At 26.4% G+C, this 15,960-nt stretch overlaps 1 protein-coding gene across 3 annotated transcripts in view; it reads left to right on the top strand.

Annotated features, from left to right (window-relative positions):
* The window catches only part of LOC100214967 (cystathionine gamma-lyase), a 35,905-nt gene extending 20,177 nt beyond the window's left edge, over positions 1 to 15,728 (top strand). For all 3 annotated transcript variants that reach the window (XM_065818354.1, XM_065818355.1, XM_065818353.1), the window contains exons 8-15: positions 3,519 to 3,576; positions 3,701 to 3,778; positions 8,209 to 8,361; positions 8,486 to 8,607; positions 8,690 to 8,742; positions 12,528 to 12,594; positions 12,678 to 12,752; positions 15,499 to 15,728. In XM_065818354.1, the coding sequence (XP_065674426.1) occupies positions 3,519 to 3,576; positions 3,701 to 3,778; positions 8,209 to 8,361; positions 8,486 to 8,607; positions 8,690 to 8,742; positions 12,528 to 12,594; positions 12,678 to 12,752; positions 15,499 to 15,513 (621 nt within the window). In that variant the 3' untranslated portion in view covers positions 15,514 to 15,728. The remainder of the gene's footprint in view (positions 1 to 3,518; positions 3,577 to 3,700; positions 3,779 to 8,208; positions 8,362 to 8,485; positions 8,608 to 8,689; positions 8,743 to 12,527; positions 12,595 to 12,677; positions 12,753 to 15,498) is intronic.
* Positions 15,729 to 15,960: the final 232 nt, after the last annotated feature.

Below are 15,960 nucleotides of genomic sequence, written 5' to 3'. Positions count from 1 at the left end.
CTTAAACTTATGTTGCTAAGTTATTTCTTAATTAAATTTTCCTACAGGTTGTGGTCTAGTTAGCATTCCAGTCACAGTCTTACAAATGTCTCCTTCATAATCTCTATTCAATACTTTTCAAACTGTTTAACTAAATCTTATTTTCTTGGCAGCTAAAAAGTGGTATCAGTGTATTCAAATTTTAAAAAGTCTGGAAATCGCTTTGACTCTTCTAATTGCCCATTTTTGATAATGATAGTTTGATAATTACTGTTGATATTTTGATAATTATTAAGCATGATAATGAGAGGCAACTTTTGCAGATGGTAACTTTGCAATGGATTGTATATATGATTGGTGTATATAAAATACATTGTATAATTGAAATAAAAATTGTATAATTGAAAATCATATATACAATTTCTGTATGTAATCTCTGAATGCAACCATATATACAATGATTGTAAATGTAATCTCTCATCTGTTACAGTCTTAAGCTGTCACAGAAAAGAGATTACATTCATGATTGGCTGCCTGTTCTAAGCAGGTTTGATAGGTTTAAAGCAATGGTTTAAACTATTATCATGCTTGCCATTTTCGTACTCCCGATTTCATTTTCAACTTCTATAAATCTCTTACTTTTCCTTGTACAGAGCTCTCTTGTCATATTTTTTTTATTTTTTATTTTTTTAATTTTAATCCATTTATTCAACAAAAAATTGAAAAATTACAAGTTTTTTATAATTTTGCAAAATTAGGTTAAGTGTCACTTATATAGTAAAAACATTTGAGTGAGACCTAAATAAAATAAACAAACAAAAAAAAAAAAAGATTTATCACTATTTTTTTTTAAAAACATGTGTAAATTAAATTACTTTAAAAATAATAATAATAACGATAAAGCTATGATAAATTAAATAATAAGACAAAAAATATGAAAACACTCAATTAATAACAACATCAAACAAAAATAAAAACAATTAGCAAAACAGCACAAACAAAAACAAACTTTATGCATACGAATAGACAAAACACAAAAGCTACAAAATGAAAATGCAGGTACATTCCAAACTATAAATGGAACAATTTGAGACACTGATCCCCTGTTTTCACTCATCTCTAGTGTAGCCGCCTCATAATGCTTTAAAACTAAGATAAGCGTCTCAGCTAATAACCATTGGTCTTCTGTAAGATTAGAGGCATTGCACTTTTGATTTAAAATGTTAATGAGGTTTTTTGTTCAACTAACCTTTCTAGCATGTAAAATGTTGAGTTCCATCTCGCAACTACATCTTGTATTAGTGAATGTAGGTGTAACTTTAGCTGTTGTTGAATTTCATGTAGTGTTTAAAAATATATTTAAATCTAAGTGTAACTAGTTTTTAACCAGAATTTGAAACACCAAATTTTTATTTTAAAATGAAATTCAAGCTAACCATATTCAGATTAGGGGTGCACCGATGCCTTCTTTTGGCTGATGCCGATAGGTACAGGCCGATGCCGATGCATCGGGATCGACCCTGAAATCAAATAAGTAGTATATATGGAGATGGAACTCAACATTTTACATGCTAGAAAGGTTAGTTGAACAAAAAACATCACTAACATTTTAAATCAAAAGTGCAATGCCTCTAATCTTACAGAAGACCAATGGTTATTAGCTGAGACGCTTATCTTAGTTTTAAAGCATTTTGAGGCGGCTACACTAGAGATGAGTGAAAACAGGGCATCAGTGTCTCAAATTGTTCCATTTATAGTTTGGAATGTACCTGCAATTTCATTTTGTAGCTTTTGTGTTTTGTCTATTCGTATGCATAAAGTTTGTTTTTATTTGTGCTGTTTTGCTAATTGTTTTTATTTTTGTTTGATGTTGTTATTAATTGAGTGTTTTCATATTTTTTGTCTTATTATTTAATTTGTTATAGCTTTATCGTTATTATTATTATTTTTAAATTAATTTAATTTACACATGCTTTTAAAAAAAAATAATGATAAATCTTTTTTTTTGTTTGTTTGTTTATTTTATTTAGGTCTCACTCAAATGTTAAAATTTTCCAACAGAAATGTTTATGGAGTAAATATGATACCTTCTTTCATTATTCTATTGTTTTAAATATGGTGTGTTGATTTTTACCGTTTTTAAATGTTAAATTTAGGTGCAGAAGAGTTATAAATAGTTTTATAAGTTTTATTTAGAAGAAACATTTGTTTTTATTCAAACCTGCACCTTGGCTATAACAATTTAAAAAAAAAAAAAACTAAAAAACTTGCTTATTCTTTCTGCACTTAAAACAACTCAGTGATAACATTAGATCAATGATATGGATCCATGAAGCATGTCTTGGTAGGTTCCTCGCCCTATTTATTCTTTAAATAAGTTAAGGTTTATATTCCTTCCTTTTAATTTTTTAAATAAGTCAAGGTTTAAATTCCTTTATTTTTATTTTTTAAATAAGTAAAGGTTTAAATTCCTTCCTATTTATTCTTTAAATACTTTGTTATATTTTTCAATTATATTATGGTATAAATACATAAAAGTAAGAATAACCTACTAAAAGTATAATAAAACAAAACAAAACAAAAAAACAATAATTAACCAAATATTTATTAGAAACAACATAAAAATTATATATAACAATAAAGTCTCAAAAAATGTTTATCATATAGAAGAGTAATTAGTGTTTTAACTAATTCGCACATTAGCTTATCGATTTTATTATTCTTAAAAATTGAAAACAAAAGTGTAATCTGAGGGGGTGGGTGGAATCACTTTTTTCCTTTTAAATGACTTACCCTGTGTAACTAATGCTTATAAGTTAAAGTTACTACACTACTTTAGTTACTAGAGTTGTATGACTAAGTTAAAATAAAGCATACAGAGAGCTGATTATATATAAACTATAGTATAACATTTACTATAGTTTATAATAAAAAATAAATTACAGTTGAACTTGTGTAATTTGAATTCTCAAGGGGTCTTGAATATGTTAGAAGAGTCCTAAATGTTTAACACAAAAGGGACCGAAGAATTTGTTTGGTTTATTTATTTATTTATTTGAAAAGGATTAGTTTTAAGCAAATTTATTTAAAGCAAATTTTTAACAAAAGGATTAATTTTAGGCGAAATAAATAAATCAAATCTATGATTAATTTTCTTTGAGGAACTTAAAAGTTACATGGGATTTCTATATTAGTGGTTGTTTGCATTATTTGTCTGTAATGGTAAAGAATTTAAAAAATTGAAAATAATATAGTTAAAAAATATTATTAAAAACACTCTAAACACTCTTGGCTGTTGTTGTTTTTTTTTAACAATTTTTTTAACTTTCAAGGTTTTAAAAAGTATATAAATTTTTTTCTTAACATTTTTATGTTTAAAATTGTATTAATTAAAGATGTTTATATAAAGCATTCAGTGCTGCATGCATCATTAAAAGTTGAAACCAAAATTTTTTTAAATGTTTATGTTTAAAACTGTTTATTATTTTGTTTATTTATTGTATTAAAATTGTTTATGTTGTTATAAATACTTTTACCAGAGACCGCTAATGTGGGGTGCTGATCTTGTTCTTCATTCGGTAACTAAATATATAAATGGTATGTTCTGATTGTTTAAAATATATATTGCACATTCTACTTAAAATAAAGGTATATTTAAAAAAAACAGGCTATTGTCTCAAAAAAATGTTTTTATTTTTATTTTCAATCTTTTTTTATCTAGGTCACAGTGACTGTGTGATGGGTGTCATTATAACAAATGATGAGGCACTCCATGCAAAGCTTAAATATTTACAAAATGGTAACTGTATTTTACATAATCAAATTAAATTATGTAGGTTATAAAATTGTTAAGTAATATAATTAAAAAAAAATATCTGAATATTGATAACAATAATCCATCTCACTAATTTATGAAAAAAGTATAAATAATGAATAATATAGACAGATTTTTAGAGTTCATTAATAAGGAACTTTCATTCATTAACAGTACACTGGATTAACAGTACACTGGATTAACAGCACACTGGATTAACTCTAAATTAAAAACAACAATAGCAGTTTTTTAACTTGAAGATGTTCTCACACAGGTATAAGGGTAGAAGAGTGTTTTTGAGGATTTTTTGAATAAATGGAAAATACCAATTAAATTAAATAATTAATTTTTCTCAGATTGTTGTTATCATAAAGATGGCCATGAGACCTTTCTCATGACAACCTTCATGTTAATTGCATGGTTTGGAAAGTACTTCTTGAAGTACTTTCCAAACAGCAAAGAAGTGTGAATAACTTTATAGCTAAAGCTAGAAATTGTCTCAATTTTTCACCACTCTTTGTCTTCTACATGGTATGAAAACATCAGCAACAGATGTTCATGTAGCATAGTGGAAAAAAAAATCTTTTGTATAATTTTTAATTTGAAATCAAATATATCTGATTTTACACAAAACTAATGGTTTGTAATTCAAAATGGATTTTAATAAATAGTGTTTATAAATATTGGCAAAATTATAAAAATAAAGCATGCATAAGGAAAAAATTTGGAAGTAAAGTTTTAAATCTCTCATGCTTAGCAAGAAAGTATTTAAGAGTTTAGTGTTTATTTAAAAATTTACTGAAATATCTTCAAGTCACAGTCTAAACTAACTGCAAAGCACAGAGAACATATTTTTTAACAAAAGTTGAAGAATATTTTTTAAATTTGACAAAATCAAACTTTTTATATAGTTAAGATTTATAAACCTTGTAATTGCTTTTCTAAATTATTTGGTGACACAGAAATCATAAAAATAAACTATAATAGTAGGAAGCCTCTGAAAATTATACTTAAAAAAAGATAAAAATTGTTTTAGGAGTTGAGATATGGAAATATTTCAACAGTTGTGATATGGAAATATTTTGAATATTTCAAAAGGTTTAATTGTTGCAAATAAACTTATATAATAACTTATACGTTGAATTCAAATTGTTTATGAAATTAGTTTATGCTTGTATTCAAAATAGAGATACCAAAGTAAAAAAATGATGTTTTTAAACCCATGACAATCAGACAATCATTATCAGGGTTGATATAGATGCAAGCAGGGTTGATCAGCAAGCTGATGCATTGATGTGCCGGTAATAGATTTATAGTGTCATTTGATTTTTGTTTTTAAAAAAAAAGTATGTGTTGATTGGCATTAAGGATACATACATTGATTAATTGTTTTGTCATAGCATTGATAAGCTGTTACATATCCATCTGCTTTTTTTTTTTTTTTTTTTTTTACATATTTATCTACCAAAAAAAGGCAAGAGGCGACTCATTTTTATTTCATTTTTTTTTGTCAGTAAGTAAGGCCCTCTTTCAACAACTCTTTCAAGAGTTTTAAGAATTGTTGTTGTTTACTTGAATAATTTTTGTAACATAGTCTAATGAATATGTTACAAAAATTATTTAAGTGTATTTATATAACAGTGTATTTAAAAACTTTGGCGTATAAATTTGCCAAATGGTCACACACAAGCAGTGGAAAGTAAATAACAGCTTAAAGCTAATTTATTTTTATAACAGTTTTTTTTTTTTTAATGTTATCACTCAATTTTCTTTGTCATGTGTTGTCATGGGTACCTTGTGGTGAAATGAGTGATTGGTAGAGAATAAGTGCAGAATGAAATGAGTGATAGATTAAATGCAAAATATCTTAAAAAATGCATTATACCATATTTTCTGAGGAAGGTAGCATTGTAATGTATTTTCGGAGATCTAATTTTTGTCCAATCTCATGCTTTAAAGCCTGTTAGTATTGTGTCTGATATAGCTTGCAGAAAGAATTATTGACTTGATGAAAAAATTATCTGTTGAATGAATTAAAGTTGATAGCAGAAAGCTTGGAACTTACATTGAAATTAACCTTTGAAAATATTTTTATTTTGTTGTTAATGACTTTACTCCATGAGTTATTGGCAATTGTTTAAGAGTATTTTGAAAGGTTTCTAAATATGTGGTAAACCACAACATTTTCTAGCCCATTTATTCAAATAGAAATCATTTTTATTTTTGTTGTTGCACACAGCATGATAATTCTTAAATGGCACAAATGGTGCTTCATTTTTTTAAGTTTAATTAACATCTTGCACTGAACATATTCATTAAAGTTACATATCTTTGAGATAGGTTACCTTGATTAATACCTTTTCTGCAAGATAACATGTTTTCATATTATTTTATAGTGAAAGGGTCTTGGTCTATCAACCTTGCTTGTCAAGATTTTTTTGTAGCCATAGTATTGTTCAGGGTTGTAATGTGCATTGATATTTTGGCAAAAACAAATAAGATATGTCATAAATTATACAACTAATAAGCAAGCAATCAAGGAAAATTTAGTAAACAAAAAAGAATTCATGCAAAATCAGAAAATTTAGTATGGGTTATTTTTATTTTATTTAAAAGAAATTAAAATTCTATGAACAGTAATTGTTAAATGCATTTTTTATTGTTTCTCAATATGTGTTTACATAAAAAGTTAATATACTTAAAAAAATGCTGTAAGACATGTGGACCAGAATAAAGATTTATACTAGCAGTAAGCAACCCATAAGTGTAATACAGGTTATAAGTAAATAATTCATAACAATTTAACATATTATCTGAAATATATAATAAAATACAATTTTATCTACATATAATCTTTTTAGTTCTGCTGGCTTTTAGTAATGTCATGGATTTTTGTTAATGACATAAATAACATCAGTTATTAAGTTTTTTTTTTAAATTAGATATAATAGCAGGCACCACACAAAAATAAGTGAAATACAACCTGCCAATACTTAAAACGAAAGAAATTAAAAAGAAAACTACTATCTTAAATTATAAACATGCTTTGTATGCAGTATTTGTCTAAAGAAAATTTTAAGAATTTAAATAGACATAAAAGTTTTAGTTTACATAACACTTTAAATAACACTTACTTTTATTTTTATTAGAATTGTATTAAAATAAAGAACTATTTTATATGTTATACACTTAAGATTTATTAAAGTTTTATTTATAAGTTTATATAGATTTTATATATATATATATATATATATATATATATATATATATATATATATATATATATATATATATATATATATATATATATATTATTAATTAATTGTTTATAATTTAAGATAGTAGTTTTCTTTTTAATTTATTTTATTTTAAGTATTGACAGGTTGTACTTCACTTATTCTCAAGTTGTTTTTTTTATTATTTGATAGACTGTCTGCCCCAACCAAACCCTCCATCAATTTAAAAAAAAAAATCATTGTTGAGATTTTGTGGTATTTAAAAAAAATAATGTTTATTAGTTTCCTCGATTACTTTAATTTTTTACATAAAGCTTTTTACTTAATAAGTATACATGAAACAAAAAGAGCAGTTCAGAGCTGTTTTTTAACCATAAGTGGTAAAAAAAACACCTCTTAACTGTCATTAGTGCTAACATTAACTTTTAGTGAGCCATTTGTATTGGTCATATATACATTTGTATGTTTATACATTAAAAAATGTAAAACATCAATAATAAGTTCTCTCATTAATATTTTTGTTTATGAAATTTTCTCTGGGTTATTTTATGGTAAAATTATGATTGTTAAATTAAATTACAAAATTAAAGTTTTAAACTTTAAAAAATTTGAAACCATTTTTATAATACATTAACAGTTATTAAGTAAATATATAATTAATGACTTACCAATAATAATATGGCTCATTAGCTGTTATGAAGGTTACCATTACCTTGGTGAAAAAAAAATCTTATCAAAAACCCCCAAATTAGGTTTGGGTAAGGTTAGAAAGAACTTGTAAACCTAGAATGGTAATCTTCCTAGTGATAGTATCACAAGAAAATACTCCTGATTTGCAAAACAGGTTAAACTCAGAAAGGGCATCCAGTTGTAAAAAGTTGATTCAACTTTTTCATAATATAGTTTCTTAACTAAATAATTGGCATCTTAGAAAGTATTGGCAATAACCTAAAAAAAAATTATACTTTATAAAAATACAACATTTAATAATACAAATAATATAATAGTTCAAGTTGTATTCTGACACAAAAAAGTAATACAACAATACAAATAATATAATAATACAAATTAAATAATATTTTAACACAAAAAAAAATTATTAAAAATGTTTAATAATAAAATTAGGAATATTAAAAGAATTAAAAATATAAAAAGTAATCTTTAAATTTTTTTATTTAGCTGCTGGTTGCGTACCAAGTCCATTCGATTGCTTCTTGGCAAATCGTGGCTCCAAAACATTGCATGTGAGAATGGAAATGCATATGAAAAATGCTATGGCGGTGGCGACATTTTTAGAGAGTCATCCAATGGTTGAAAAGGTCATCTACCCTGGTAATTACATAAAAATTGAAGTTTTTTTTACAGCAACTTATGTAGTAGTTACATAAAAATTGAAGATTCTTTTTCAACAACTGATGTAGCAAAATGTTATATAGAAAAAAAAATTTTCTTAAAGGATTGAAGTCTCACCCTCAACACGATTTAGTTAACAAACAGTGTTCAGGGTATAGTGGAATGATTGCCTTCCATATTAAAGGAGGGCTAACACAAGCAAACACTTTTTTAAAAACAGTCAAGGTAACCATGTTTGTTTTTAAAGTTTTGTTATTTTTTGATGTTAGAGTTTTATTATAAATTGAATAGACAACAAATCTTATAGATATTTTGTTTGGCTGAAAGTTTGGGAGGATATGAGAGTTTAGTTGAACATCCGTAAGTTTATTTGGATTTAAATTTTTAATTATAATTATATGTATTTATATACACACATACATTCATACATACATACATACATACATACATACATACATACATACATACATACATACATACATACATACATACATACATACATACATACACTCATACATACATACATACATTCATTCATTCATACATACATACATACATACATACATACATACATACATACATACATACATACATACATACATACATACATACATACATACATACATACATTACATTAATCTTTATTAATGTATATGTAAATAAAGATACACACATGTCTTTATTTACATATATATTTCAAAATTTTAAACATAACTATTTTATACAAAAGTTGTTGTTTAAGATTTGACAACATTTTAGAAAAAGTTTTTTTTGATGACTTTTCATTTTTTATAAATTAACTATAGTTTTATATAATTTTGCTTCATTTTAAACCTAGATATTGAGCTATTTTTTAAGAAATATTAGGAACCCTTCAAATGCTCAATGGCCTAAAAGCCATTAATTTGTAAGTTATGTCTGGAGTTTTCTTGTTATATTGTTTTTTAGTTAATCTGTGTCAAATAAAGGTTTTTGAAAAACTGCCTAAATCCCAAAATTTAATCAACTTTTTTTTGAAATCATCAAATAAAGTGGATATGGTTAGGGGATTAGGGGACTTTTATTAGTAGAGGATATTATTGCAATATAATAAGGATTTGCTTTATTATAATACCAATATTACATACACTATAGTAATACACAATATCATCAGTATAGAAACTCTATTTTTAACTTATGAATATTTTAATCATGGTTGCGATCAAGTCATTGTTTTACAAGTCACAAGTCTATGTCAACTCTTATCACTCTCAAGTCTCAAGTCAAGCAGTTCAATTCAATTCTCTAGTCAAGTCTAAAAAAACCAAGTCAAGTTTTAAATTCATAACTCCTGATTCAAATAGTTAATAACTCGTAATGTATTTTTAATCAATTAAATCCCATTTCATATTTAAAACTTGTGATAATCTTATCTAAAAATATGCACAAATGGTAATATAAACTGATTATTTTTCAAATATTATTTAAAAATTATATTTAAAACAATACATTGCATCAGTGAAAGATAAGTTTTTTTAAAAAGCTTTCAGACATCGAACTCAATGAAACTCATTGCTTCAAGTCAAGTTATCTAAGTTGAAGTCAAGTTCCAAATCTTATTAGTCAAATCTAAAACTATTAAGTTTGTGACTCGATTCCAAGCTTCAAGTCCACAACTTTATGTCTAGTATAGTAATAATAAATAATAATAAAATACTAATTACAATTAAATGTATTAAAACTTTTATTACAACTTTTATAAAAAAAAATCATTTATCTTAAGAAAGTTCTTTATGTTAAAGTGCATAAAATGTACCAACATAGCAAGTATAACTTGTATTTAGAAGTTTTCAAGAAAAAGTGGAGCTCTTAAAAAGTTACTTTTAAAAAAATATTAATCGACTTGTTATCTTCACATCGGTGTAAGGTTCATTTTTTATAATGTCATAGCTATGCGCAAAAGTTTTATTTAAGCATTAATATTAATTAATGCTTTTTTAATTAAAAAAAATCTGAAAAATAAATTTTTAATATTTAAAACTTTAATTTAAAGTTAATATTTAACAATTTTTAGCAGTAAAAATATCTATAAAGTTGAAATTATTATTTTTTCAAAACATAATGAATCCAGTGATTGTATCAGTTAAATTATTAAGTTATTATGTCAATAGGTACTCAATGAAACTTTATTGACATGTCATCCATAAAATGGGTCATCTAAGTTTCATGAAGTTTTGCGGATGTTGAGTAGTGTGACTGTTAACTGTTAAGTACTGGGGCTGAATTTTTTAATTTATATTTCCTAATTTTTTACAAGCATGAATGAAAGAAAACAAAGAAATAAACTTCAAACGTATTTCTGTTAAATTCTAACCTGAGCAAACTAATATTATGTAATGTGAGCAAACCAACATTATGTAATGTGAGCAAACCAACATTATGTAATGTGAGCAAACCAACATTATGTAATGTGAGCAAACCAACATTATGTAATGTGAGCAAACTAACATTATGTAATGTGAGCAAACCAACATTATGTAATGTGAGCAAACTAACATTATGTATTGTGAGCAAACCAACATAATGTAATGTGAGCAAACCAACATAATGTAATGTGAGCAAACCAACATTATGTAATGTGAGCAAACCAACATTATGTAATGTGAGCAAACCAACATTATGTAATGTGAGCAAACCAACATTATGTATTGTGAGCAAACCAACATAATGTAATGTGAGCAAACCAACATTATGTAATGTGAGCAAACCAACATTATGTAATGTGAGCAAACCAACATTATGTAATGTGAGCAAACCAACATTATGTAATGTGAGCAAACCAACATTATGTAATGTGAGCAAACCAACATTATGTAATGTGAGCAAACTAACATTATGTATTGTGAGCAAACCAACATAATGTAATGTGAGCAAATCAACATTATGTAATTAAAACCTTGATTAAACTTTTGTGCATAGCTGTATATTTTATGGAGCTTATTTGTTCTATTTTTAAATGTTACAACTTCTGAACAATATTTAGTAAAATTAATATTGTTTGAAACTTTTTATTAGTAATAATTTTTATTAATTACTTTTTATTTACTTTAAATTTTATTAATAGTTTTTACTTTTAATAGTTAAAATAAACTTAAAAAAAGTAAAAATTGGCAACATAATTGTTATATTTAACAAATCTTTTTTTTTTTAATATTTCATAGTTAGAGTTACTTATTTAAAAAATAATTATACTAAAAGTAAAAAAAATAGTCAATTTTGGTGTTGCAACTATTGGCTTTGTGTGCTACTGAACAAAGTTGTTAAATTGAGCATCAAAGCAAGTGTCTATGTTGAATCATTGTAAGATTCAACTTTGTTTCGTTTTAAAAGTTAACAATAAAATTCCTTGGTTTCCTTGGCAATTCTAAGCTTTAGTCACAACACATTCTTAAAAATTTTTAGATTAAAATTAATTTTAATTTCAAGTAGGGCTTTTAGGGGGACCACTATAAAGAAAAAATCTAAAGTTCAGAGTTTTATTTTTTATCCAAAAACAGAAGTCTAAGAATTCAATAAATGTTCTATCATTTCTCAAATTGATAGGGTAACAATTGATTTTTTATTTGTTATTTAATGTTAACTAATATTTAATTTGTTTTATTTGAAGCTTCGGCTCTAAATAAAACAAATAAAACATTAAATGAGTGAGAAAATATCTTAATGATTTTGGCTCTTATGAGTCAGGCTAAAAATTGAATTTCAATTGAAAAATTGAAACTCCATAAATCTTTGAGTTTTTCTCTCAGTCTTTCTCTGAGTTTTTATTAGGTCTTCCTCTGAATGTTTCTTAAGGTCTTTCTACTGCCATCTTTTTATAGAACCCTCTATAAAATAATATACCATATACTATAATGCAAGTTCTTGTAAGAATGAAGTAAACAAGACATCTCTTACAGTAAGACTGAAGTAAACAAGACATCTCTTACAGTAAGACTGAAGTAAACAAGACATCTCTTACAGTAAGACTGAAGTAAACAAGACATCTCTTACAGTAAGGGTAAAAGGTAACAAGAAATAAAAAGCAAGTTTTATTATTTGAAACTAAAAATGTGTGCAATACTTATTTATTACTATTTTTTTTTTAAATGCTTTTATTTATTTCATAGTGGAATTATGACGCATGCATCAGTGGAAGCCAAAGATCGGAAAAAATTAGGAATATCAGATACATTTGTATGCTGCTAATAATTTTAACTTCTATGTCTTAGTTTAAAATTTTTATTGTTAACTTTAAACAGTTTAATTTTTTTATTTAGATAAGATTATCAATTGGACTAGAAGATGTGAACGATTTAATTGAAGATCTTGATACAGCATTAAAAGAAGCTGAGGTAGCAATTTTTATTTATTTGTGTTTCTCCTTATAAAGTGTTTGTTGCTGACCAAGGTTTTCTTTTATTTATTTATTATTTTTCAATCTTTTCAGCTTTTTGTTTTTTCTTGTGTGTCATTGTAAAATGTTTGACTGGTCTATTGTATTTATAAATGTTTATGACCGTTTGGATAAAGGTTTGACTCTTTCGCTTAAGTTACCATTCTGGTACTTCGCTCATTATGTTAGTTATTGAAATAGTTTGGCCAAATTTATTTAATAGTCTAATCGGTGCACAGCTTAGCAAATGTCAATTGAAAATCAATTTAGTAAATTTTATCAGTGTTGAGTGTAAAATTCCAAAAATTGAGAGGAAAATATTTAGCAGACATCAGCAGAACTTGTATAACCTTTGCCAGCAGACTTTACTTGTATAACCTTTAATCAGCAGAACTTGTATAACCTTAGATAAATCTTCTAGACTGCAACTTTATACTATATAACTATTTATTAGGTTGCAGTTTTAATTATCTGTTTATGTTTGTCTTTCTGGTAAACCTTCGCATTCAAAGTAGTTAACAACTGCAAATAGAGTTTTATGTTTCAATTTATGGATCCAAAACCTAGCAGAGAAGCACAAGTTTTGCAATTTGTTTTCCTTTAGTTTTAATGTATCCTATATAGCCTGTATGGTTGTATTCTATTCTATGGTTGTATTCTATCCTGTATTCTATATAAAAAAAAAAACTATATACTTCACAAATAGAGCAGAGTGATACCTGCCTGATGACTTGTTAAAGTAATGGATCCAGTAAGCGAGATAACCATTTGCTTATCCAAAAAACTAGGTTTGGACTAAATTATACAAATGTATAAGTATACAAATGAGTTCATTTTAGGTATTTATTACATATTGTATTATAAAGTTGAGTTAAGTTTACTCTGTGGTGTTTATATGCCACTTCTTCTTAAAGTCAGTACTTCATTTTGCTTGCCTAAACTTCTTACATAGTTTGGCTTTAATAATCGTCCAAAATTGCTTAATTGGACGAATTTCAGGGCAGTTTGCAGGATTGTGTGTTTTAGGTATGAAGTCTATACTATTGGCATTGTAGAAGTTTAATGTAGATTTGGGGTAATGACAAGACACTGGGCCAGGTCAAAAGATTGCATTACCATTGTGGGCATTCCACAGTGGCAATAAGCACTTTTCAAGGTGCTCTTTTTGATAAATTTTATTATTTGTTGTGGAATTAGTGACGAAACTTTGTGTTTTCAATTCTCATTGAAATATGGCTTGCCAAATCAAAATTTTGGGTGGGAATGTTTTTAGTTTTATTGTTTTAAATTTAGCCTTTACCTTTTTCCTGGAGACTCCCGTAGAAAAATGACATCTTGAAATCATTTTAAAAATTTAGTTTCACATAAGTTTCATCATCCATAATTATACTTTTTTTTTTCTACACAATTTGTATAATTTTCCTGCATGACTTCTTGCCACTAAATTTTCTTCAGCATTGTGATCTGGGGCTTAGATCTTGAAGCACTTTATTTTAGATCTTGAAGCACTTGATTTTATTCACATTATAGATCTTGAAGCACTTGATTTTATGCTTTTTCTTGATAGTCCAGACCCATTTGTCTTCTAGTTTTGCATTTTAGTGCCAAATCTTGCTCAGAAATGTTAGGATTTACCCTTATTTTTGCCAAAACATTTGTCTTTAGTTTTTTGTTAATGTTCAAGTTGTTGCTGCTTCCAGGCTTTCTATTTATTTTATTAAGCGTCAAATATTTAAAATTCTAATCACAGTGCTTTTAGAACATCCAAAAGTTTTTACAATCGATTTGATTGGCAAATTAGGATTTTACACTTGAGCGTGCAAAGTTGCGTCATGCATTTGTTGCTATTTTGTTGCCATTTTGAATAATAATGTTTTTCAGAAAAAAAATATTTTAACTGATATAATGCATAAATAATTGTTTTTCTGTATGATAACATTCTGTATGATTTTTTTAGCGTCCTAATCATAAGAAATAAAAAGTGTCAATTTTACTTAACCCAACCTTAATATTATATTGTATGTTTACTTGCCCCAATTTAATAAAGGAAAAGATAAACCTGATACAATTATCACATTTTCAAAGTTCAAAACTAGATTTAACTATGTTTGATGATAAAGTGCTGAATGAATTTTTGTGGAGCTAAGTCTATTGAAATGAATAGTCTAGCATTGATCAGTTCTAAACCAGTCAATGAAAAATCTTTGGGTCTTATTACTCTGCATTTTTGGCTCAGATCTTCTGAGTATATTTTACTTTTAGGATATAAGAGGGACATTAAAAAATACTTTGTCAAACCCCTTGTTGAAAAAGCATCAGAAAAAACTATTCAACAGAGATTTAGAGAAGAGCTAAGCCTTATTGTTGATATGCCAAAAAAAAGTTTTGGGAACGATAGAAACACTACCAGAAGGGCATTTGAAAATGCTGAGGTTTTTGCTATAACGGTAGTGGTGGTAGATATGACTATGTTTACTAGATTGGGCAAAATCTAATTCCTGCAAGCAGAAATCTGCTTTAATATTTGATGGTTTTATAGTAGTTTTTTACTATTTTAACTAACTATGCGACCCCTTCTTCAAACCCAACCTCACTGAGAACTTTTTTGTATCCTTTGTATTTATGTACTCTGCCATCTATCCTTAATTAAATTTTTTTGTTTTGACTCATTCAGAAATATTGTAAAAAATATTTTTTTTATTTAGAAGTCGTTATGTTGAAAGGTTCGGCTATTAACTTCAAATACTTATTCTTTTTACAGAAATATCTTTGATAAATGAATTTATTTCTAAACATTTAAAATATATTTATGTGTTAATATATATTTTGGAGTATTTTAATAATATATTGTATTAATTACCTTTAAATAAGTTATTTACTGTAACAAATGCCGAAAGATATTCTTAAATAAAGAATCTTAAACAAAGTAACATGTGTAATATGTTGTGTTTATTCGCAAGCAGGGCTGACGACGCCGGGAGGTGGGGGCCAGGGGGCACTTCCCCAAGTTTTTTATAAAGGACCTTTTTTTTTTAGAAATTTCTAGACATATAGGACTTTTTAAGAAATAGACGGTTGTGATCCTCCACTTCGAAACCCGTGTCGTCGGCCATGACAAGTAGGGAAGATATGACGACGGAAACCCTAACCTTCTTAGACCTGAAGTC

The sequence above is a fragment of the Hydra vulgaris genome, chromosome 14, assembly GCF_038396675.1.
Source record: "Hydra vulgaris chromosome 14, alternate assembly HydraT2T_AEP".
Lineage (NCBI taxonomy): Eukaryota > Metazoa > Cnidaria > Hydrozoa > Anthoathecata > Hydridae > Hydra > Hydra vulgaris.
Note: the sequence above shows the minus strand (reverse complement) of the source record. Positions and strands in the feature narration are given on the sequence as shown.